Source organism: Bison bison, unplaced genomic scaffold (assembly GCF_000754665.1).
Source record: "Bison bison bison isolate TAMUID 2011002044 unplaced genomic scaffold, Bison_UMD1.0 scf7180017864373, whole genome shotgun sequence".
NCBI classification, from domain to species: domain Eukaryota; kingdom Metazoa; phylum Chordata; class Mammalia; order Artiodactyla; family Bovidae; genus Bison; species Bison bison.
This window is the reverse complement of record NW_011494945.1, coordinates 8,335,792-8,354,056: the sequence shown is the minus strand read 5'-3', so window position 1 is coordinate 8,354,056 and position 18,265 is coordinate 8,335,792. Positions and strand designations below refer to the sequence as shown.

The 18,265-nt window shown below is 39.6% G+C and overlaps 1 protein-coding gene across 1 annotated transcript in view; it reads right to left on the bottom strand.

Annotated features, from left to right (window-relative positions):
• PDSS2 (prenyl (decaprenyl) diphosphate synthase, subunit 2) overlaps positions 1-18,265 on the bottom strand; it is a 268,981-nt gene that overhangs the window by 17,432 nt on the left and 233,284 nt on the right. The window contains exon 7 of the mRNA XM_010856657.1: positions 11,154-11,186. Coding sequence (XP_010854959.1) covers positions 11,154-11,186 — 33 coding nt within the window. The remainder of the gene's footprint in view (positions 1-11,153; positions 11,187-18,265) is intronic.

Genomic DNA, 18,265 nt, shown 5'->3' with positions numbered 1-18,265 from the left:
TGTATGTAAACCATCCTGGAGATTATGAGAGAAACACACAAATTATGCAAGAGTGATTTGGGTTTCCAGCTTGACTTGAGTCTATATCTTATACATTTCTCTTTTTAAAAATTAATTAATTAATTTAAAATTTTTGGTTGCACTGAGTTTTTCCTGCTACATTTGGGTTTTCTCTAGTTGCAGTGAGTGGGGGCTACTCTGTTGTGGTGAGCGGGCTTCTCATTGCAGTGGCCTATTTTCTTCTGGAGCATGGGTTCTAGAGCATGGGCTCAGCAGTTGTGCACAGGCTTAGGTGCTCCAAGGCATGTGGGATCTTCCCAGAGCAGGGATCGTGTCCTCTGCATTGGCAAGTGGATTCTTATACACTGCACGCCAGGGAAGTCCCTTCATTCATTTCTTAAATTCTCCTCATATCCTGATTTTTCATCCGCGAAAACCTTGGGATCACTTACCTCAAAACCACTATTACCACCAGCATTACTATTATCCACTGAGCCTAGATTCCTGGCATCCCAACATACATCCTGATACAAAATGAGCTCAAAACACACGACTTCCATCACTGGTCTTTTGTGTGCATGCTAAGTCACTTTGCTGCTGCTGCTGCTACATCGCTTCAGTTGTGTCCAACTCTGTGCGACCCCATAGACGGCAGCCCACCAGGCTCCCCCGTCCCTGGGATTCTCCAGGCAAGAACACTGGAGTGGGTTGCCATTTCCTTCTCCAATGCATGAAAGTGAAAAGTCAAAGTGAAGTCGCTCAGTCATGTCCGACTCCTAGCGACCTCATGGACTGCAGCCTACCAGGCTCCTCCGTCCATGGGATTCTCCAGGCAAGAGCACTGGAGTAGGGTGCCATTGCCTTCTCCAGGGGATCTTCATGACCCAGGGATCAAACCTGCATCTCTTATGTCTCCTGCACTGACAGCCAGGTTCTTTACCACTAGCGCCACCTGGGAAACCCTCCATCCATCACTGGAAGGCACATCAAATGACACAAAAACAATACCTACTGAGAGCAATGACAACCAATGTATACCTCAGCCAGGCCTTCCAGGCAGATCACATCAGACTGAGGGCACATGCAGGAAGCAATGCTATGGGGCTGATGCTGTTACTCTGTACCATATAAGTGTAATCATATCTACAGGATTAACACCTCTTCCAGATGTAGCAGGGCTCGACATTATGGTGCTATGGTATTTGTTAACACAGACCCTTGCTTTCATTGAGAGAACAGTGATGAGAACTTGTTTTATTTTTATTTTTTTATATGTATTTATTTGGCTGCATCAGGTCTTAGTTGTAGCATGCGGGATCTTTGATGCTCACGTGGGATCTTTCACTGCAGTGCATGTGGGCTCTTAGTTCCCCACAAGGGATTGAATCTGCATCCCCTGCACTGCAAGGCTGACCTGGACCACCAGGGAAATCTTGAGAACTTGTCTTAAATGCTCGTATCTCTAAAACTTTTTTGAAAGAGGGAAGAATGCATACCATCTTAGGAAAAAAATCACAATAATTACTGAACTAGTTCAGCAAATAAATCCTAAGATATTCACTTACTAGACAGTCACTATCTCCGAGACCAGAATTATGTTAGGATTATAGAGTAATGCATACCATTTTTTGGATTTTGTTAAGACCAGAGACTGACTACAAATTCTCTTACTTCTTTTTGTTGTATGTCTAAAGCACGCTGGAAAACAGTGCGGGAGTGAAGAGTACAGTGTGGAGTCAATAGGCCTGGCTAGAATCATGACTGTGAGATAGTAACTGTGTGAACACTGTTAGCTTATTTAATCTCTTCTCCATAAAATGAAAGGATTCAGAGACAGAATCTGATAGAACCACTTGACTGAAGTGCTCAGTGTATGTTTTGAACAGAGTGCACACTGAAGAACATGCTTACAATGACATGCATCTTACCAGGGTCATAGGATGTAGAAAGGCCTACAACCTTTTCTAACAGGTACATAGGAATGAAGACAAAAGGCAGCAAGATTTCTTTGGATCTAGAACAGGGAGACCTTCCATAGGGGGCACCATGCATGAATCAATCTTCAGAGGCACATCTTTGGCTTCAGTACTATCTGATGGATAGGTAAGATCTTTCCTCAAGCCAGAAAGTCAAGCACTTGGAAGAAAGAAAAGATCTACTCAATGGTAATCTTTAGTTAGTAGCATCGTACACATCACTGATCTATGTTATAGGTTCTGTCATCTCTACTGTGACCTCAGTAATTCTGTTTAAAATTGAGGTGCACAGCTACCATGCCATTTCAGAAAGGCGGTTAAGCACATCTAGGATCGATATTCAGTCTCACGTGTCAGCAGGGAGGCTAAGTAGTGCCTTCGACACAGCTGAGGAAACACGAGGGAATGGCTTCAGATATACCATCTGAATGAATTATAGCTTTCTATAAGATCAAACATCTTGACATCACAGAAGTCCTTAATTCCACGTAAAATCAGGCTGTAGGATTAGGGAATAAATTTGGAAATAACAATCCAAGGCAATGACAAAGACTTCCGACTTACTGAAACCAGATTCAACATCGACACAGAGGTGCCTCTCTTTTCATTCTCTTTTTGGAAAACTCATGTCCTTCCACTGCTTTTGATGACACGGCAAGAAACAGTATTCCCTTCAGATCTACTTAAAACTGTTTCATGGACTAAGCAGACTCCTCCAGGGGACAAAAGTCTCACTCCTCCACATAAAGTCACACAGTCACTCCCTGTGCACAGGTGGGTCCTGATACCACAAACTGGGAACAATAATTGAATCCAGCTACCCTACCGTGCGGAGCATTTATCCACAGAACCAGCCTGGTAAGCATGTGGTTAGCCTTCTAAACTAATATTCAAAAGGTTACCCCAAATGAATCTTTGTTTTAACCCAGGGAGTGTATGGCATTGAGGAGGCATTTGATTAAATATACTAGGGGAGAAATAAGAGGATCAAAGACGGAGTCAAATACATCTTATGAACTAAATGGAACATTGGTACAAACAGCTGGCACATCTTGGGTTATTCATTCATTCAATAGTAGTTCAGCATATATTTATTGGGTACCCAGTATGTGGCAGGAACTGTTTTAGGCCCTCAGGATATAAAACCAGACACGATTCCAGGCTTACAACTAAGAACTCCTCTTCACCAACAATCCAAGTTTGCCTTAGCTTCCTAATAAATGTGAGATATTATGCAGACATGTAATTTTTCAAGAACCAGTAATTCAAAATTATAAACCTAAGGATGGCAGAGATTGCCCCACTAAATATTATTGCTATAAACAAAATAATTCAATATATTATATATAAAATTAGGATGAAAGGCCAATAAGCTAGAAACATATGACATAAAGAAAAATAAAGAAGATTTATAACTGTTTAGGGGATTTAATTCAAAGAATATCAATAATATTTGGGCAAACAGCTGAGAGGGTGGCATTATTTTATGATGTCATAAAGAGGCTTATCACTGACATCATTTAATAATTTTATTCATGATCCATGAGGGACTAGAGATTATGATCATTAAATCTGTTGATGCCATTGAAATGTGTGGGACTGCAAACACCTCAGAGAACGAGAATCTAATTTTAAAATAACATTAAGAAATTAGCAGAATAGATCATCAAAGTAAGATGACAGTCACTGGGGACAAATGCAAAATAATATACTCAGAGACTTAAGGAGGAAAAGAAATAGCTTGATAATAGGGGAAGGAATGAATGAATGAATGTCCAGAGGGTGACTGTTTTGCAAAAAGACTTGAGGGTCATAATAAGGCACAACTCTGGCTCTGGAGACTAACTATTGCATCTGCAACTAGAACTTATTTTTGATGAAAAATTTTACATGGTACAAAAGCTTTTTGGCTTTATTATGAACAGAAATAGATTAACAGTTACTTTTCATTATTGATAACTGTATTTGAAGGAGATCTGGAATCAAAGCAGTAGTTGCAAAAACCAGCTTTAGTAAATTAATTGTTTTGAAAAAAAGATTAAACAAAATTATTCATTATTGCTGGGAAAAAACCCCAAAACAAAATCTCCCTACTTTTCTGAAGTGTGACTGCCAAAAGAAAAATAATTGGTTATATCTGATTTTCAGGAAACAGGGAGTGGAGGATTTAAAAATTTCAGATGGCCATCCTGACGGGGTCTTCCGCCGCACCCCTCTGCGGTGGGCAGGACATCAGTGCTGCACCACAGGTTGAGCCCAGGGTTTTCTTTTTCATCTTTCTCAACTACTCCCTGGCACCTCAACCACGGCTTGAGGCCTTGCACAAAAATTCACAGTGTAAAAAATCATATTTCAGAAAACAAACTTTTGATTATCAAAGGAGGAAGTGGGGGGGATAAATCAGGAGTTTAACATATATACACAATTACATATAAAACAGATAATTGATAAGGAACTATTGTAAAGCACAGGGAACTGTACCCAGTAGTTTATAATAATCTATAAGGGAAATAATCTGAAAATATAAATAAATATATATGCGTGTATATGTGTATAAAACTGAATTAGTGTGCTGTACACCTGAAACTAACACATTATAAGTCAACTATACTTCAATTTAAAACATTATTTTTAAAAATCCATGTTTTCCAGTGAATTCCTTCTACTGCCATAGAAGCAAGCAATACTTTAGGAGCCTAGGATTAAATTCTGGTTATGAACTAAAAACATGAGTTCAGGAAAATTATTTTTCAAGTCTCAGTAGCTCAGGTGGTAATACAGAAAAATTCCAATTCAAATCAGAGTCTACACTTAAAACTGATATCTTTCAGAAAAAAAGTTATTATCTTAATGTCCGTTTTACATTTTACAAGTTGTCATCCAGTCTTTATCAAGCATTTAAAATGTTATATAATTGCACTCATATCTTAATGGTATCTGGATTTGGATTTTTTCCTTTAAATTATATTATAAACATCTCATATAATTAGGCCACAAATTCTTAATGAAAAAAGAGGGGGGAATGTCATTGCTTCTAGATAGTCTCCATAATTATTATAAAACCAGAAATCCTAAATGTTAAGACAGCTTCAAGAGGTTAGAGGAAATGAGAGATTTAGTGCATACAATGATGCTGTTTCGAAAATTTTACCAAAGGAGCTAATGCAAAGTCCCAGAGTAGGAGAAGGAGCATCTGCCCAAGAAAGGGGTACAGGGAAAAGAAAATACAGCAACATCTGGTCTCTAAATGTGCCAACATGAAAAATTCTCAGAGCCAGTTAGCTAGGGTTATGAGAAAGAACAAGCCGGCTAAAACTGTCTGCCAAAAAAAAAAAAAAAATCTGGCTTTGTCAGTAAAGAAAGGACAATAATATTTATAGAAAATTTCCTACACTGGTTCAAAAAAGAATTTTAGATTTGATATGCAGCAAAATGGTTGAAGCAACCTATGGATAATACATGGGAAGAAACGGCTAAAAGGGCAAGCCGTGGAAAGGAGAACCAGGACACGAGAGGAAGTGATGATGTGTGATCATGCAAATGCAAATGTCTGTGGACGGCAGTTTGCTGTTGGGAAGGGAATTTTAATGTGTACCCTATGCAAATGTGTTTTATAATAAAATGTGCAAGGCCTGAGCGTGGGGAGGGACGAAGCGGGCAGGGGCTCTAGACGTTGCTCCTGAGGCAGGGGAAAGGGCTACCCTGAGACCTGAACGAATTCCGGGAGAGGGGATAGCAAAAACCCCACTCCTTTCAAAAAGCCTCTCTCACATTTGACTGAGAATTGGATGCCTGATAAACTAACACATGCAAAATCTTTCTTTACCAAGTGCTTAACCTTGAGCAATTCTCTGTGCTTCAAGTGAACCTCAGTGGGAAGACACAAAAAACAACTTTCTTTTCTGTACTGCGTCATGGGAAAATTATATGAACTACACACAGTAAAGGCTGGAGATGAATACCAAGAAAGCTCCTGTAAACCATTTAGAGTCTTTGCGTCAAAATTGGCATGACTGTCAAAGCCCATGTAAGGCCTAGTCCTAGGCACTTGAGCAGGAGGGTAGCCCACAGGGCTGAGAGTCTGGTTCTGACCAAGTGATATTTATCCATAATCTGTATATCTGAGGCAATTATTAAAAAGAAATTGAGAAAAGTTCTGTATCCCTGCCATCTCGAAAGTGTTAAAAAATTAAAATTGTAGAAACCCGAACCATAGGTGCCATGTTTTGCCTGAAGTGGTAAAAATACCATCTGCCTCAGTCTTTGAGCAGCATGCTTCTTTCAAGGAGCAGTAGGCTAAACTACAGGCATACGCTCAGCTCCAGCTGGGGAAAATACACAGACGTTTGTAGATGTTTTTCTAAGAGTAGCCAACATACTTGTTTTCCTTCAGACACATATTAAGTTACCATAGCAAACCAAGAGTGAATGTGGCCTGAGACACTTCTCCACGGGTCCCCACACATGTCCATGAATTTCTACAATTCAATAGGTGGCACTCTTCCCTCTAACACTGAGCTCAATCTGCCTGGGGCCAGAAACCTTGGGAACACGGAATAGTCCCCTATTCCCTAAGAGAGGCACACTCAGGGCTGAACACCAGTCATGTAAAGAAGATCCTCTTTGTACTGCATACGTGAGCAAAACTGTCAGCACCCGATTTTTGGTCACAATTCACTTCTGGTAAATACATTCTGTCCAATAAAACTTCTACAGTTTTAACTACGTAAGTCACTTCTTGTTTTTTCATTTTAGAAGCTGGGTAGGATCACCTTACAGTCAACAGCTTCCATCCTAGGCCAGCCTCAGGTGAATGAGCTTCAGGAGTGGGTAGAGTGCTCCGGGACTGGTGTTAACCACCTTCCAGAAGCGCGACAGACTTAATGAAGGGATAGTTGCTGAGTGCTTTAATATCTGTAGATGAAAGGCACTGCAGCAGTGTAAAGCATTCACAATCCAGGCTCCATCGCAACAGGAACTCAATTAAGAAGTAATTCAATTTCTTTTCTGAGTGTTTGAGGACACACCACTGTTTTGTTGAATGTGACTGACACTCTATAGAGACCTAGCTGAGACCGATTTTGATCACCACTTCTACCCTCTCCTCTACTTTCTTGCCATTCTGAGACTGACAAAATTGGAGAGATGGCATATGAAGCCACAGAGAAAATGGCCAAAATAATTTGTACTTAAAATCTGATTTTTCAGATAAAACTTGGCTTTTGAGAAAATGTTCACCACTTGGAAATAAAGAAACACCCAGCAATAAATAAATTTCATGACACTCTCCAGAAATGGCCACTGAGTTTTTAAAATGTAGTTTTACAGGTAAACCCACCAGGGGAGCCCTAAGCTGCCAAAGCACGATGCCTGCATCAGTCAGCATGAGACCAGGACTTCATCATGGGCCCATGATATGCAGCATAAGAGACAGTTCTGCAGACGTCTCCCGGACACTTGGCAGAGATGGATACAATCATTCTACCCGTGGTGCTTGGATTTGGGTCTATGCATGGATAACAGGTCTGGGTTAACTGCTGAGATCAAGTTATGCCCTTAAATATCTGCACAACACCACATACTCCAGTAGGGTGGGTTTCTGTTAGTTGGCATGAGAACTATTGTCACTGGGTGCTTGGGAAGGCAATCTTAGGGCTACTGAACATAGGGATGGACAGTGTCCTATCGTACACTGACTACATAATGGCTAATTTGAGTCTATGATCCCCAATCCCAGACCTCTGAGCTGCCTGCACTTCTAGCATCTCACTAATGCAGCCCTTGTCCATACACATTTGTCAAGCACTCCTGTATATAAGCCTGTGCTGGGCACAGACGATGCTACGATGGACAAGGCCACTGAAGGCCCTGCCTTCAGGTCTTGCCTTACAGTCTACTGGAAAAAGAAACAGAACACAGGGAACTAAATAAAAATGATAATTGTAGATTATGATAAATGTTAAGGAGGAAAAAAACAGAGCAAAGGGGGACTTTTGATAGGAAGGTCTAGGTTAGGTCTTTGCATATATTAAATATCAGATCCACCATGCTTGGGTGGATGAAGTAGATGAAGGAATGAATCTGGACCTTAATAGTATATAAGATAAGAATGTTCCCTCCACCCACCCCCCCAAAAAAGAATGTCTCCTTTCAAATTTGGGCCTGGAGAGTAGAACAGCACTGTTATAACCTGCTCCTCTCATACTAAGGAAACTGAAAGAAAAAAAGTAAGTGAAGTCACTCAGTCGTGTCCAACTCTTTGTGATCCCATGGACTGTAGCCTACCAGGGTCCTCCATCCATGGGATTTTCCAGGCAAGCATACTGGAAAATACTGTAACCTGCTCCTCTCATACTAAGGAAACTAAGGGGAAACCAAAAAGATTAAGTGACTGATAACAATTTTGCAGTGAGTTGGTGACAGAGCCATTGCTTGGTTCAGAGTGTTTATCTGTGTCTCCATTTTCTTTTTTTCCTTTTCTTCCAGTCTCTTCCACTGGCAGGTACTTCTGCAATAAGAAATCCTCAGAGTTTTCTGAGTCATAAATAAGCAGCAATGATATATAATCATTCTATTGCCAAATCATGATGTCACTGCCCTTAATTTTTTGCTTATAAGTTATTTCCTTTATCATAGTGAAATCCCAGCATTTATCTCCAAGTTAGTTCATTAACTTTCTCAAGCAATCTTCTTATCCCTGCTGATACTTGCAACTTGTGTCAAAAGCTTTCCTTTCCTCTGTGACTGAAATAAAAAACCATATACCAGAATTTCTCCTGCAACTAATGGCATGGGTCTTCTATTTTCTTATAACCTCACTCACTCACTCACTGTTTACCAAGTGCCAAGCACTGTGTTAGGCACCAAGCGTACAAATAAGTTACCATCTCTGCCCTCAAAGAGCTGACAGTCTATGATCTTTCTCACAAATGGTCATGATGAATAATGGAGTGAAGCATGACAGAGATGCACAGTGTACTAGAGAAAGGAGGAAAGAACCTCATCCAGCCCAGGGAACCAGGCAGACTTTCTCTTGGAGATGATCCTACGTTAAGCCTTACAGAAGAGGCAGGGGAAGCCAGATAAAGGGGGACACCGCTGCATTCCAAGCAGAGGGGACAGCTCGGGTCAAGGCACAGAGAACAGAAACAGTATGTTTTATGTAATTTGGTGCCACTGGAGCACAGGGTGGAGGACATGAAGCTGCAGAGTCCCTCCAAGGAGCGAGATCACAGTGCTTTATATGCCACTCTAGTAAGCTTTGAATGTGCCTTATAGAAAACATGGAGCCAAGGAAGCGTTTTAAGATGCAGTGTGAAACTGCCAGACTTGTGGTTTAGATAGACATTCTGGCTGGTGATGGATCTTTGGGGACAAAAGAGAGGCATAGAGACCAGTCACAGGCTTTCTAGTGGTTCAGAGCAGGATACAATGTGAGCAATGGAAGAGGCATCGAGAGGAGGGACTGGATTTAAGAAAATGTAGGCTATAAAACTGGTATGACTTGGTCATGGAACACAGGGGTGAGGGGTAAGAGCATTTGAGAGTGACTTCTAATTTTCTCACATGATTCACTGGTGAGATGATAGACAACATCAGGAGACAGAACAAGGAATAAGGACCAGAGATACAACACTAACACTAGACCGTAATGTCAATGATGGACTTTGGGTTATAAAAATATATTAATGCAGGTTTATTGATCATAACAGATGTTCCAATCTGCTGTAGGACGCTAACAGTGGGGAAGGCTGTGCTTGTGTGGTGTCAGGGGGTAATGCAAACTCTCTACACTTTTTGCTCAGTTTTGCTGTGAACTTAAAAACTGCTCTAAAAAATAAAGTCTACTAAAGAAAAGGTGACCAGAGATGTTGGGAAGATACCGAGTTCAGTTTAAGATGCTTTGAGCATCTCTGCCTGTGGGAGACCATTTAGGTATAAGGCTCAAGTAGACATCTAAGAAGGAAATGGCAACCCACTCCAACACTCTTGCCTGGAGAATCCCATGGACAGAGGAGCCTGGTGGGCTACAGTCCATGGGGTCACAAACAGTTAGGCATGACTGAAATGACTTAGCACAGACATCAAAGATAGAGTGACAGACACAGAAGTCTTCAGTATAGAGATACCACTCTTAATCTAATTTTTCTTGAAGCACACATACGTTTGTGAGACAGAGAAGGAAAGAACTGCACTTCAGGCAAAGAAAAGGCATGGAACCGTGGGTGTGCACTTCAGGGCTGCCAAGAGCACAAGGTTCTAGATCAGCCCTGCAGAGATCACCGGGGGGATTCCAGCTGTCCCAGTGCAAGCAGAGCTCTTACAGGTCCCATTTCTTCCTCCTTGTCTTTGGAGTACAGGTGTGCTCACGCTCTGGCTATTCTTGACTGTTATAAAAACCAGATGGTTAGCACGTTCCTTTAGTCAAGCAGCTGTATACATCCCACACACCTGCAAAAATACTCCATTTGTTCCTCAGGAGAAAACCCAAGTGTGTTCAAAGGCTTGCACAGGTGCACTGAAATCCAAAATCCCACAGCAGTTTTTGAACAAGGCTATGTGTCAAAATGATCTGTGGAGCCTTTTTTCAAACCCTTCCATCCTGTCCCTGGCCAGCTCTGCCTACCAGGGAATTCTGATGTTGGTGAAAGAGGTATGGTGCTGTGGTAACACAGGCATGTATGTTTTCAAAAGCTCCACAGGTTATATGAAAACTACTGCCTCTAGGAATCCAAACCTTCCCTGGATGGTGCTTCCCAGGTATTACCTGATGATGCTAAAAGCTCTTTTCCATAGTCCAAAGACATCTTTCCAGTAACAGTTAGTGATCTTACCCAGTTAATTTTTCCTCAGGGCACTTACCACCAGTTAACATTATATTATGTATCCATTTAGTTGTTTATTAATCACCTCCTCAACTAGTTTGTAAATGTCATGAATGAAAGAACTGATCTGGTTTATTCTCGTATTCCTGATGCCTAACACAGTGTCTGGAAAGAAGTAGGCATTCAATAAATAAACTTACCATTAAATGAATCCCATTTTACCTGTTACTTCACATGGAAGGTCCCTTAGTTTTGAATGTGATGCTTTTCTTTTTACTTTTCAAATATAAATAAAAACCAAATAGCAAATACAAGTGTATAAAATTGTGTAGAATGTACAAAATCTACCTACCTTAGCATAGTCTAATCTTCCTTTCTCTTGAGCCTAAAATAGAAAAGAGGGGAAAATCAATTAGTTCTTTAAAAGTCACTTAGTATTTCTATAACTTTTCTTCTCAAAGAATAAGCCAACTTTCTTCCCCCTCTCCACTTCCTCTTCTATCTCTACATAGTATATAGTGAAACATACACATCTGTATGTATATACATATATACAGAACTCTCAAATGTATTGAAGAGTTGAAAGTTCAGTACTACAAGCACACATATATACTCTAGGTTTGATAGTGGCAGACACCATGACTCCTCATTCCTTCATGCTTCAGCAAACATCTCCTAAGCACAGTACAACTCATACACGATCACTTTCAAATTAAAAAAAACAAAACAAAACAATAATGCCATACCATCTGATATACAATCCATACTCACATTTCTCTAGTTGTCCCAAGAATATATTTTAAAAATTTTAGCTTTTCTTCTCAAACTAGAATTAATCAAGATTCACACATTGCATTTGGCTTTTATCTCTGTTTTGCCTTTTAAATCTAGACTAGCCTTTCCTCATTTTTTAAGAAATGAAAATAAAAATCATTAACTTTTTTGATGGAAATACCTGACTTTTTGAGGAGACCAGGGCAGCTGTTGTATAAAATGTCTCTCTTTTATTATTATCACTTTTTCATTGTGTCATTTAACTTGTCCCTGTTTGCTTACAAACTGAAAGTTGGGTCTGAAGAAGCTTGCTTAGATTTAGATTAAACATTTCTTGCAAGAATATCTTCTATGGAATACTATATACTTCAACTGCATCAATTCAGGAGGCACCAAATGTCAGGCTCTCCTGTATCTCGGTAATGCTATAAATTTGATCACTGGGTTTAAGTGGTGACTATCAGATGGTTTCACTGTAATGATCTATTTCCTTCTGTACAATTAGTAAGCAATCTGTGGGTTCATTTTTCCCCCACTCCCTTTGGCATAATTTTTAATATGTGGTATTGTGCAAAAGACCCCCACCTCATCCCACTGTCACCAGGGATGAGGAGAAGGAAGAAAGCTGGAGGTGAGGAGACATCCTATATAAGGTCAAATTTTAATATTTTTAGTTATTAAAAAACAATTTGAAATTAAAACATATACTCAAAAGCATTATTTATCAAATCTGAACATGATAGAGACAACCAATGTGTTAGTCTTTGCTGGTAGGTTAGCTCATCTTCTGTGGACTTGAGAACAAAACTCCTGCCACCCCTGCAAGGAACGAGTGCCCTTCAACTTATACACAGGTTAGGTCTTGAGACCATTTTGTTTCTGAGTCCAAAGTGACACTATACAGATAATGACACTAAATGTGGGCAATTATTTTCATGAGAGAAAATGAGATCTTTATAACATTAGTTTAAAATCTTTTTGCTTCTTTATAATCTTAAAAAAATTTATCCTAAGAGGCCTAATTTTGTTTTTCTTATTTTCATAAAAGGCAACTTCTAATAAGATACTGCTCATGTATAGCTTTTGACACCATCACAAATGACTTAGTTAAAACTGGGAATTGCAAGATTTCAATGAAACAAAAGGCCTCTGCAACCTATGTATTGTAAAAAAGAATCTGTGGTTTTCAATCTGTTCTTCAAAGATGTTTTTGGGATCTAAGATTTTTAGTGAACTAAGAAGGGTTTGAATTTAGTCCTGAGATGTAATATACAGGAATAAGAGTCGGTTCTTGCAGATATTTTAAAATGAGGCTCATTCTTCTCTCTGCTCAGGTATTTTATATCTACTGTCCAGGGACAGACTTGTCTTTTCCCCAAGTTAAAACAATTCTTTCTACACTGAAATCTCTCTCCCAACACTGTAACTTCTGCAGGCGTGGTGTGGAGCCCCAGAACATCTGCATGGTGCACTCATGACCTAGCTACTCACTTTGATATCATGCAAATATGAACTGGCTTTGATCTCATGAATAATCCATGGCTTGTGACCAAAACTTCAGCAGCAGCATTTCACAATATGCTTAGTCTTCAAGTTCTCAAATTCTCACCTGTCTCTCAAATTCATTTTGGATTAAGGGATATCTGACATGGAGGCTGATTCTGTGGTCACCAGTTTTCCACCTTTTAAATTGTTCGTCCTTTCCCTTGTCTCTTGCTGGGTTTCTCAGGCAAGGGTTGTCTCTTGCATGGGTTTCTCAGGCACAGCACTCTTCCAATGATGCACAAACTGGGAGCCCCACAGAATTATACTATCAAACAACTCATTTCTGTAACGTGTCAGCAATTTCCTCACTACTTTTAGTTGTGCTTCTGTTCTATCTACCTCCTCTTCATTCTAGCACTTTCAACGTTCTCATCTTAGTGTTTAACATAAAGGACATGTGAGAAGTGTTGAAAGTGGTGTTTGTTGAAAGTTAGAAAGTTGAGTACCTTTCATATCTTAATGTTGCAGGGTAAAGTGCAGAGAAACTATCATTTACAACAATGGAGGTGGACTTTTCCTTTTGGAGGTACTAAGCCATTTCCCCAATAGTCTCAGAAAAAAAAAATCAGTTTCTTCATATAGTAACAGTGACTACAATGCTACTTACAGATAAAGACATCTAGAGTAGTCTCATCACATACGTTGCTTATAAACTAATCATCATAGAGAATTCTATTATTTTGAAGTACTTGTGCTTTAATCAGTCACAAGCTATTTTCTTTCTTTTTTTTAATTGAAGAATTGATTTACAATATTATTTTAGTTTCAAGTGTACAGGATTCAACATTTTTATAGAATCACATGCATGCTAAGTTCCCCCACCTCCATTCTACCAGCTAAGTTGCTTCAGTGGTATCCAACTCTTTGCAGCCTTAAGGACTGTAGCCCGCTGGGCTCCTCTGTTCATGGGATTCTCCAGGCAAGAACACTGGAGTGGGGTGCCATGCCCTTGTCCAGGGGGATCTTCCTGATCCAGGGACAAAACCCATTTCTCCTGAGGCTCTTGTGTTGCAGGTGGATTCTTTACTGCTGAGCCACTGGGGAAGCTAAACCCCACCCTTTTTTTTTTCTTTTTTAATAGAGTCATAGCTATTTGCAAACCTTCTCATTTTATTTTGTATTCCTAGATTGGCCACCACCTTTTACATGGTGGAGATATGCTTTGCTGGGGATGATGGCAAAGAAATACCATGTATGTAAATCCCTATTTGTTTAACATCAGCTCTTAAATGTTTGAAAGCTGAGAGACTAGAACCCTACATACAATGACAGCCACAGCCAATACAACCTGAACAAACTGTAACTGTTGACATGCTGCTCACCTGAATGTCCTTTCTATTTTGTCACAACAAACATTCCAGTCTTGTGAAGACCATTTCATCCTTGACTGCTTTAGCTTGTACATAAAAGTATCATTTATTTTATAAAATAAAATACTATAATTAGATCTTTATAGATACATATTTTCAGCTGCTATGTGAGTTAATATCCACGTATGTCAGACACACACCTGGAAGTACACTCTGATATAAAATTTTTTTTTCATAAAAAGCTTTTACAGCTTATAAAATACGGCAAATTAGAAAAAAAGTGCACATGGCTTAATCCCCTACATAAATAACATTTCTTATTGAATGTTACCAATTGTTTCAGCTTATAAAACAGTTAATTTCAGGAGGGCCATAATTTCTGTTTCATCTGACGGTGCTCATTCGTTCAATACTTGTCCACTGTGTACCTGATGGGTGTTAGATATTGCTCTGGCACTGGAGACACAGCAAGGAACAGAACAAATAAATACCTCTTCCTCTAGGGGGTTGTATAATCTTGTTTTCACATACAATCTCCCTCTAAGCTCCATGAGAATATGGACATTTTCTCTCCTGATCATAACTGTAGTCCATGTCTAGATCAGTGCCTATAGACAGGAGATGGTCAGTATCTGGTGAAAGAGCGAATAAATGGATAAACGCTCTTTCTTAGTAAGTGCTGGTTATATACTGTTTATTCAGGAGACTTACAGAGCAAAGTTCATATCATTCCTAGTTCTAGGGAAGCTGGGTGTTTAGATTCAGTCAGTATTCAGTTAATGGGAAGTCAATATCTGCTGTCTTAAAAATAATTTTTACTCATATTGAACAGTACCGTATTTTGATTTTATTACTCAACTTCTATTTAGAAGTAAGCTGAAGATAGGAATCTATAAAAAATAAATTCAAGAAATTTGTGAAACTCAACAAAAGAAGAGAACAGAGAAAAATAATCTACCAAGCCTCTCATAGATGCAGCGGTTTAGAGTAATTAAGAGTCTCAACCTTGATAACAGTGACTGAAAAGAAAAGAGCCTGAATGGAGGTCATGAGACCTCAGATTTCAAATGTGCACCTCCAAACCTCAGGTGGTAAGTAGGCCCTGTCTACGGAGGGAAACTGGTGACCTAAGCTCTTAACTCTGACCACTTTAAGAGGCACTGTGACCTCCTGAGAAATGGATATGCTGGGAGAAAGGAAATATGGTTTCAAGTCCATAATAGGATAACACCTCAAGAAATTTTAAATTTTTACATGGATCTTCATTTTCTTATTTGTAAAATAAGCATACTGGGTCAGACCAGGTGTTCCCAAGTACTGGCCTGGCTGTATCAGAATCACCTGGGCAGCCTGTTGAAAATGTAGGTCCTTAATACCCTAGCCCTGAATTCTGAGTCATTTGAGGGTCACTGATGTGGACTATGCCTATCATCCGGCTTCTGTATGCATCAGGGTTTATTTCAAAGGCTAAAAAGAGAACAACTATACAAACTCTGTAAGTCTCAAGGAGAATGCAGTGCTGTAACTTTATCCGCCCCCCCCCGCCTTTTTTGACATCTGCCACTTAGCATGTATATTTCTAGCAGAGCAAGATATTAAAATAACTTTCTCACTGGGGCCCAAAATAGGCTGATATAAAATAAATGCAGACTGTATTTCAACAGCCGGCAGTCCTGACCCTCTTCCTGCTACACTGTTCATCTCCAGAAGCCACTGTAAATTCTGCCACGCACGCCAATTCCCTGAGGGCTTCATTACTTGGGTCTTTAAAAGGGATTCACTCATCCTTTGGCTCCTGTAGGTGTGCTTCTTGTCAATCCAGGTCATGAGAAAAGAAAGTAATTTTTCCGGGTCTTTAGCAGTTCACAGAGAATGTGTGGTTTGAACCTTGTTTTATCTTAAAAAAAAAATGTGAAAACAGACAAGTTGTGTGCCAGTGCTCATGACACGGAAGGCCTCCTCTGACAGCTACAGTGAGCGCTGCAAAACAATATTCCACACCAGAGAAAACAAAGCCAGTGCTCTGACTTGAGAGGATGCACAGAGGGATTAATTCCAAAACGTTTATATACTAGCCTCTGCAGACCAAAGGCAGATAGATTCCCTGTTGGTAAGTAATGGATGTACAATGTGGTCTTTTACTTTAAGAAACAAATGCTTTTTTATAAGTCAGGTAACAAAGAAGGACTGGATGACAAAAATGAACTGCTTCCAGTTTCTAACTACTATTATCTGGACTTGAAAACTGGATATGGAAAAACCTTTTTCTAAAAGCAGAAAAATAATATTCCACAGCAGGGAGTGCAGAAATTGCTAGAGATGGATCACCTCTACTTATCATGTTATTCTTCCCCAATGCTACCAGTTATGTTTTAGAATAACAATTTAAAAAATAAGATTCTCATCTTAAACTAACTTTCTTTTAAAATTTTTTAGTTGAAAGGACATAAAGAACACCTATTTGCTCTCCAACTCGACTGGTTAGTTGCTAATATACTGCCGTCTTTGTTTTCTCTCTAAATGATCATTTGCTCACTATATGGGATTAAGTTATAGACATAACGATGTCTCATTTCTAAATATGTCCCTCAGCATTTATCTCATAAGAACATTTTCTCCTACACAATTACAAACCCATGACCACATCTAATAATTTTAACATTTATTATATTTAACATAATGTCCATATTCAAAATTTCTAGTCCAACCAATGGAGTCCTTTAGAGGTATGTATATCCCAATCCAAGATCAAATTAAAAATTATACATTCCCTTTGGATGTCACAGCTTTTTAATCTCTTCTCATCTACAACAGTCTCCACACCACCACCTTTTCTCTCTTTTATGTCATTTTAAAAAGGAATCCATGTTAGTTGCCCTGAAGAATATCCCTTATCCTGGACTTGTTTTCACATGATTAGATTTAGGTGAAGATAGTTTTGAAAGACAGCTACACAGATGATGTTGCACACTTCTCCATTACATTAGGAGTCATGCAGTATCAGCTGTCTTATTATTGGTGAGACTAAGTTTGTTCACTTCTCCCCTCTGTCTTCAATATGTAATCTGTAAGGGTGCGTTGAGTCCCTGTGACTATTTGGTTCCCTTACTAACTATTCATCCAACTGTTTTAACCAATTATTCACTAATGATTCTTGTTTGAATAAAAGATTACATTGGTGGCTGCAAAAATTAAAAAGATAATGATATTTTAAAGGTCTGCTTTGGTACTGCCAGAAATATCACTGACTCCTTTTGAGAAAAGGAATTTCAGGTCTTACTGAAAACAAGTTCGCTTTGCATTTGCATTGGTGTGAAGCTGTATAATTTAGTATGTATATATAAGATCTATTGGTGGACAGAGGAAGGGAGGAAGGATATCTCATCCTAGAATGGTTTGGGTACAGTGTATGAGGATTTCAAAAGGTAACAAATCAGACATCTACTAGATCTGTCAGCCTCCACATTGAAGCAGCCAGCTAGCTGAGTTTGGTTTGGGAGGGGAAGCAATCCTTGCTGGGCTCTTCAGTTCAGTTCAGTTCAGTTCAGTCGCTCAGTCGTGTCCGACTCTTTGCGACCCCATGAATCGCAGCACACCAGGCCTCTCTGTCCATCATCAACTCTCGGAGTTCACTTAGACTCACGTCCATTGAGTCAGTGATGCCATCCAGCCATCTCACCCTCTATCGTCCCCTTCTCCTGCCCCCAATCCCTCCCAGCATCAGAGTCTTTTCCAATGAGTCAACTCTTCGCATGAGGTGGCCAAAGTACTGGAGTTTCAGCTTCAGCATCATTCCCTCCAAAGAAATCCCAGGGCTGATCTCCTTCAGAATGGA